Source organism: Periophthalmus magnuspinnatus, chromosome 11 (assembly GCF_009829125.3).
Source record: "Periophthalmus magnuspinnatus isolate fPerMag1 chromosome 11, fPerMag1.2.pri, whole genome shotgun sequence".
Classification (NCBI taxonomy): Eukaryota; Metazoa; Chordata; class Actinopteri; order Gobiiformes; family Gobiidae; genus Periophthalmus; species Periophthalmus magnuspinnatus.
The window spans coordinates 9,036,296-9,043,877 of record NC_047136.2 but is presented as its reverse complement, the minus strand read 5'-3'; the positions used below and the strand labels follow the sequence as shown (position 1 = coordinate 9,043,877).

General features: G+C 48.4%; 1 protein-coding gene across 1 annotated transcript; it reads right to left on the bottom strand.

Annotated features, from left to right (window-relative positions):
- Window positions 1–1,120: 1,120 nt before the first annotated feature.
- sf3b4 (splicing factor 3b, subunit 4) lies at window positions 1,121–7,520 on the bottom strand. The gene is made up of 6 exons (XM_033974794.2): window positions 7,437–7,520; window positions 6,813–6,941; window positions 6,179–6,721; window positions 5,920–6,057; window positions 1,989–2,144; window positions 1,121–1,424 (listed from the first exon to the last, which is right to left on the bottom strand). The coding sequence occupies exons 1-6, from the start codon at window positions 7,468–7,470 to the stop codon at window positions 1,273–1,275; spliced, it is 1,152 nt and encodes a 383-aa protein (XP_033830685.1). The 5' UTR covers window positions 7,471–7,520; the 3' UTR covers window positions 1,121–1,272.
- Window positions 7,521–7,582: the final 62 nt, after the last annotated feature.

Here is a 7,582-nt window from a genome sequence, read left to right as displayed (position 1 = left end):
CACAAGCTGCGTTTATTCAATTAAGCTAATAACAGGGTGCGTGAGATTTAATAAAAGTCTCATATAGAGTAAATAAAGGCCCTTCTACGCATGCGCAAGGAAACATCTCTTCTACTTCTCTACCACCTTTTACAAATGACTCTCATCATCATGAAGCGAGCGGCGGTGAAATATTGCGCACACACGTGTAGCAACACCTGACTCCTGTTGCTATGCCGACCACTTGCCACCCTTCATCAGTTTCTCTGCATCACGAAGAGGAAACGTGAGACACTTTGACAAGATACGTCATGACGTCACCCATTATTAGGAGACGTTTGTGCTTTTTGTTGTGTAACTGTAACTCTTTGACATGTATGTGCATTACAAATGAACTGTCTGAAACAAATGATGCAGTTTGCCTTTTTGAAGTGCGATTTTGCTGTCCTGCATGTAGTAATAATATGCTCAATTCAATGCAACATTATAATCCTTTTTTTTTTAAGCATATCTTTTTAACTTTGTGCATGCCCTTATTTGTATTTGTATTTATTCAGTGTGTTTATGTTGCACTTTTTCACCGAGTCAAGTTCCTAGTTTGTGAACTGTGTTCACAGACTATGGCAATAAAAGTCTTCTGATTCTGATTCTTTTGTGATCTTTGTATTATGCATTTATGGATTGTTTTCATAGGTTAAAGTGACCAGACTGTTGTACAAAAAGCTATTGACTTGGACAACATGTTGATCCAATTGTTAATTAATGGAGCAGTTCAATTTCAAATCAATCTTTGATCGATCTCCAATTAAGCTTTTATTTTTGGTGGGTAATGTATATTGTCCAAGAATAGCCTAGAGAGCGTTTTACATTGGTTTAATTATCCTTTGATCGGATAGCTGTCACTCACTGACCAGCACACATGTGTATTCACCATTGTGAATGTCTATTCAGACAATCTAAATGTAAGCATGACTCCATCAAATAAAAAATAAATATTTATATAGAAAAATATGAATTGAACTTAACTCCATTAATACATTACAGTTGATTTAGCTTTTTTCCCCCATTATTTAGCAGTGAATTTCTGTAAGTTATGATGTTACCCTCTTGTATTATTAACACAACATACTGCACATTAGTATAGTTTGTTCTAAAAGTTTTATTCTCCGAGCATCCATCATCTGTACAGTGGCCAGAATACAAACAGTTAAATTATTCACGAGTAGAAAACAGAAGCTGTAATGTTTTTGTTTCGTTAAAAAAAATGAAAATGTGAATGTAATTTTGTAAGAATTACGGTGGCATTGGAGCTCTCATGGGGGGACCAGTGGGCGGTCTAGGCGGCATGGGTGGACCCCTCTGGAACCCAAATGGTGGAGGCCGAGGTGGACCAGTGGCGTATCCATGAGGAGGCATCGGGGGTGGGGGTCCTCTCATCGCTGGAACTGGAATAAATATTGAACATATATATTGCAGCTGGGGAAAGATTTCTCCATGTTTCAAAAAACATAACTTTTGAAGTCTTATTTCTGTATTACCTTTTGAACAGTAATGGGATGACAAGAAATTACTGTTGACTATGGATAGTAGAACTTATCTTATTCCTATTTCTGTTATCGCAAGGATCTTTACTAGCTTGTGGGCAGGTGCATTTGAAGGACTCATGGAAAGTCCACGTCTGATCTGTTGTGTAGTGGTCTTCATCTGACAACATATCTAAATACTCCTTTAAAATATTTAGTATGCCCATGATGTTCTTTTTTGTGCAATTATAAAAAAAATGAGAAGATCTAATATTATACAATCAGAAATTAGATCAATGCACATTTGCTTAAGCTGAATTATTTTTTATAAGATGACCAAAATGGTCAACTTGCATTCCAAAAAGATATATTGTCTTACCCTATTGCATTTCCTTGTAATATTGTTTTTGTTCATTTTTCAATGCATTCTGCGATATGTGTGTTTCCTGTATACAGCAAACACTCTATACACTGTATATTTCTTACCCATGGGGGGTCCATATGCTCTGGGTGGCACGCCCATCGGGGGTGGCGGCATGCTGGGAGGAGGGGGAGCTCGGGCCTGACTTGATCCAGGGGGTGCCGGAGGTGGAGGTACCATACCAGGAGGGGCCGGAGGATGCATGGGCATCTGAGGCATCCCTGGAAATAAAAAAATATTACAAAAGATATTACCATTAATGAACATTTACTGTGAGATTAAATGTTGTATTATAAATATGTAGTTAGTGTATTTTGATATGTTTAGTTTAGGTAGAATTACATTTATAAAAAAAAAAAAAATAACATCAAATAAAATCCTGGTTTATTTAGGGGTTAGACCTTTCAAACTATGCACTATGCTATATACTACTGTTTTCTATTGCAATGTAGTAATTGTTTGTGGAAAGCAAAAGTAAAAATGAACTCATAAAAATATAAGAAATGCAAACAGACAATTTTCTATTAAAAATAGGGAACTGTTAAGTGTGATACCCCCTCCCTGAACCGCCACCTTAACGTGGTGGAGGGGTTTGAGTGCCTGAATGATCCTGGGAGCTATGTTGTCGGGGGCTTCATGCCCCTGGTAGGGTCACCCATGGCAAACAGGTCCAGGGAGACGGGACAGACGAAGAGCGGTTCAGAAGCCCCTTATGAAGAAAATTAAATCAAGGCCAGTTACGTCGCCCGGACCGGCGTTACCGGGGGCCCACCCTGGAACCAGGCCTGGGGTGGGTGCTCGACAGCGAGCGCCTGGTGGCCAGGCCTTTCCCCACGGGGCCCGGCCGGGCTCAGCCCGAAGGAGTGACGTGGGGCCGTCCTCATGTGGACCCACCACCGGCAAGAGGATCCGTAAGGGGCCGGTGCATGAAGTTCTGGGCAGCAGTCGAAGGCGGGGGCCTCGACGACCGGATCTCTGGACATGGAGACTGGCTCTGGGGACATGGAATGTCACCTCGCTGGGGGGGAAGGAGCCGGAGCTTGTGCGGGAGGTTGAGCGTTACCGACTAGATATAGTCGGCCTCGCCTCCACGCACAGTTTGGGCTCTGGAACCCAACTTCTTGGGAGGGGCTGGACTCTCCATTTCTCTGGCGTTGCCCGCGGGGAGAGGCGGCGAGCTGGTGTGGGCTTGCTCATTGCCCCACAGCTCAGCCGCTTTGTGTTGGGGTTCACTCCGGTGAACGAGACGGTCGCGTCCCTGCGCCTTCGGGTCGGGGACAGGTCTCTCACTGTTGTGTCGGCCTACGGGCCAAACAGCAGTGCAGAGTACCCGGCCTTCTTGGAGTCCCCGGGAGGGGTACTAGACAGTGCACCGACTGGGGACTCCGTTGTTCTCCTGGGGGACTTCAACGCCCATGTGGGTAACGACAGTGACACCTGGAGGGGCATGATTGGGAAGAACGGCCTCCCTGATCTGAACCCGAGTGGCGTTTTTGTTATTGGACTTCTGTGCTAGTCACAGTTTGTCCATAACAAACACCATGTTCGAGCACAAGGGTGTCCATCAGTGCACGTGGCACCAGGACACTCTAGGTCGGACAGTCGGAGGTCGATGATCGACTTTGTCGTCATGTCATCTGACCTCCGACCGCGTGTCTTGGACACTTGGGTGAAGAGAGGGGCTGAGCTGTCAACCGATCACCACCTGGTGGCGAGTTGGATCCGCTGGCGGAGGAGGAAGCCGGACAGACCTGGCAGACCCAAGCGTATTGTAAGGGTCTGTTGGGAACGCCTGGCAGAGCCTTCTGTCAGAGGGGTCTTCAACTCACACCTCCGGGAGAACTTCTCCCTGATCCTGGGGGAGGTTGGAGACATGGACTCTGAGTGGGCCATGTTCTCCGCCTCTATTGTCAATGCGGCTGCTCGTAGCTGCGGTCGTAAGGTCTGTGGTGCTTGTCGCGGCAGCAATCCCCGAACCCGGTGGTGGACACCGGAAGTAAGGGATGCCGTCAAGCTGAAGGAGGAGTCCTGTCGAGCCTTGTTGGCTCGTGGGACTCCTGAGGCAGCCGATGAGTACAGGCGGGCCAAGCGTACTGCGGCTCGTGCGGTTGCAGAGGCAAAAACTCGGGGTTGGGAGGAGTTCGGGGAGGCCATGGAGGAGGACTATCGGACGGCCTCAAAGAGATTCTGGCAAACTGTCCGACGCCTCAGGAGGGGGAAGCAGTGCTTCACCAACACTGTTTACAGTGCGGGTGGAGAGCTGCTGACCTCAACTGGGGATGTTGTCGGGCGGTGGAAGGAATACTTTGAGGATCTCCTCAATCCCCCCGTCATGTCTTCCGAGGAGGAAGCCGAGACTGAGGACCCGGGGGCGGACTCGTCCATCACCCTGGCTGAAGTCACCGAGGTGGTTAGCAAGCTCCTCGGTGGCAAGGCTCCGGGGGTGGACGAGATCCGTCCCGAGTACCTCAAGTCTCTGGATGTTGTGGGACTGTCTTGGCTGACACGTCTCTGCAACATCGCATGGCAGTCGGGGACAGTACCACTGGAATGGCAGACCGGGGTGGTGGTCCCTCTGTATAAGAAGGGGGACCGGAGGGTGTGTTCCAATTACAGGGGAATCACACTCCTCAGCCTTCCTGGTAAGGTCTATTCCAGGGTACTGGAGAGGAGAATCCGACCGATAGTCGAACCTCCGATTCAGGAGGAGCAGTGTGGTTTTCGTCCTGGTCGTGGAACACTGGACCAGCTCTATACTCTCCATTGGGTCCTCGAGGGTTCATGGGAGTATGCCCAACCAGTCCACATGTGTTTTGTGGATCTGGAGAAGGCATTCGACCGTGTCCCTCGTGGTGTCCTTTGGGGGATGCTCCGGGAGTATGGGGTCCGGGGGCCCTTTGCTAAGGGCTGTTCGGTCCCTGTATGACCGGAGCAGGAGCTGTGTTCGCATTGCCGGCAGTAAGTCAGACCTGTTCCCGGTGCATGTTGGACTCCGCCAGGGCTGCCCTTTGTCACCGGTTCTGTTCATTATATTTATGGACAGAATTTCTAGGCGCAGCCAGGGGCCGGAGGGGGTCTGGATCGGGAACCACAGGATTTCATCTCTGCTATTTGCGGATGATGTTGTCCTGATGGCTTCATCGAGCCAGGACCTGCAGCAGGCACTGGCGCGGTTTGCAGCCGAGTGTGAAGCGGCTGGGATGAGAATCAGCTCCTCCAAATCCGAGGCCATGGTTCTCGACCGGAAAAAGGTGGTTTGCCCTCTCCGGGTGGGTGGTGAGTCTCTGCCCCAAGTGGAGGAGTTCAAGTATCTCGGGGTCTTGTTCACGAGTGAGGGAAGGACGGAGCGTGAAATTGACAGGCGGATCGGTGCAGCGTCTGCAGTGATGCGGTCGCTGTATCGGTCCATTGTGGTGAAGAAGGAGCTGAGCCGGAAGGCGAAGCTCTCGATTTACCGGTCAATCTACGTTCCTACCCTCACCTATGGTCATGAGCTCTGGGTAATAACCGAAAGGACAAGATCGCGGATACAAGCGGCCGAAATTCCTCCGCAGAGTGGCCGGGTGCACCCTTAGGGATAGGGTGAGGAGCTCAGTCACACGGGAGGAGCGGAGTAGAGCCGCTGCTCCTACACGTTGAGAGGAACTAGTTGAGGTGGCTCGGGCATCTGCTCAGGATGCCTCCTGGACGCCTCCCTAGGGAGGTGTTCTGGGCATGTCCCACCGGGAGGAGGCCCCGGGGAAGACCCAGGACACGCTGGAGGGACTATGTCTCTCAGCTGGCCTGGGAACGCCTTGGGATCCCACCGGAGGAGCTGGAGGACGTGTCTGGGGTGGGGGAAGTTTGGGAGTCCCTGCTTAGACTGCTGCCCCCGCGACCCGGCCCCGGCCCCGGATAAGCGGAAGAACATGGATGGATGGATTAAGTGTGATACAAAATTGTAATTTAAGCACTAAACAAAAACAGCTACTGAATGAAACTCTGAATTGTGCTTACCTGGATGCATGCCAGTAGGAGGATAATGTGGAGGGGCACCACCGGCCTGTCCTGCTGCATTTGGAGGCATCCCCATTGTGGGCATCGCGGGAGGCATTGACCCTGGAGGAGGAACAGGGGGGAAAGCAGGAGGCATACCTGTGCAAAGAGGTTTTCAGCTGTTATTGTACATTTAAAGTCAGGTGAACACAACCAAATATGAGACTATTATAAATGGCTGTTGCAGTTCTTATACGTATACATGTAATTTTGGCCTTACCAGGCATACCCATTCCAGCACCAAGCGTAGTCAGGACGGGTGTTGGAACAGAAGGAGGCGGTGGGGCATCTGCAAAAAGCTGGTGAGGGCGGTCTGCCTGGGACAGAGGGTTTTGTGCAGCCAGGAGCCTCTCTGCTGCAGACCCATGACGTTCCCCCTTTGAATCTTTCTTGAAGGCGTAAGATACTGTGATTGGCCTGTTACATAGATACTGGCCATTCATAGCTTCAATGGCAGCATCTGAAGCATCAAAGCTGGCAAAGTTGATAAAAGCATAACCCTTGGAGTTGCCTGTGTCTGGGTCACGCATGATTTTTGGAGTCTGAAGGATCACACCGAAAGCACTGAAAGTGTCATAGAGCAGTTTCTCATCAATCTCTGGATCCAGGTTACCAATGAAGATGTTTGCTCCAACATCCAGGTTTTTATTGTGTGCTGAGGCTTTGTTGACTCTTATAGGTTTTCCATAGAGCTTTATCATGTTCATGATTTTTATAGCATAGTCGGCATCTTCTTCACTTAGAAACTCCACAAACCCATAACCTGCAGAAAATAAGTGCAAGAAACTTTATCCTATAATAATCTTACAGCAATTCCTTAAAAGGTAATAATAAGATCATGTAACATTGCAAACCTTGGTGTTGACCCGTGACTCTGTCTTTGGGCATATGTGTGTTGACCACGGGACCCGCCTGAAGGAAAAGTTCCCATAGTAAAGGCTCAGACACCTTCTCATCCAGGCCACCAACATACACAGTGGCATCTGTTGGAGAACACCGAACAAAAAACATCCTTAACACAGGATTAGCAAATATTGGGTCGTTGGGTAATGATACATGCAAGCATCACCTGTAAATCCAGGTGAAGTATAATATGACTATAACTGAGAGTCAATAGTGTATTTCCTCATTCACTGATGTACCAGGCGTTAGCCATTTAGCTAACTTTAGAAAAACGGCCCGTCTGTTCTCATTCACGCAACGTCCGTTTAACTGGATGTTTACGTAATAATTACAGACAATTTGTGGTAAGATTTAGTGAGAGAAATTTGACACTCGTGAAATCAACCGACTTTACGTATGACTCAAAGACTGAATAAAGTTAGCATCACAAGCGTTGGATAACTCCATGTGATGGACCTGGTTATCTCCTTCAAAACTGTAAACGATCCATTCATTATACTCATAAAAAGCATAAACAGCAGGCACATCATCCCGTGCAAAAATATAACTTTCTAAACGTTCAGAAAACAATTTACCTTGGTTTCTTTCTGATATTGGTCCCGCTGCCATGTTGAATGAACAACGGAGGTATGGGTACAGCGGACTGAAAGTCCCGCCTCTTCCGGTATAACACCGGAAGTAAAACCTTTTAAGTCAACCCAATAGCCCAATTTTCTGTAGG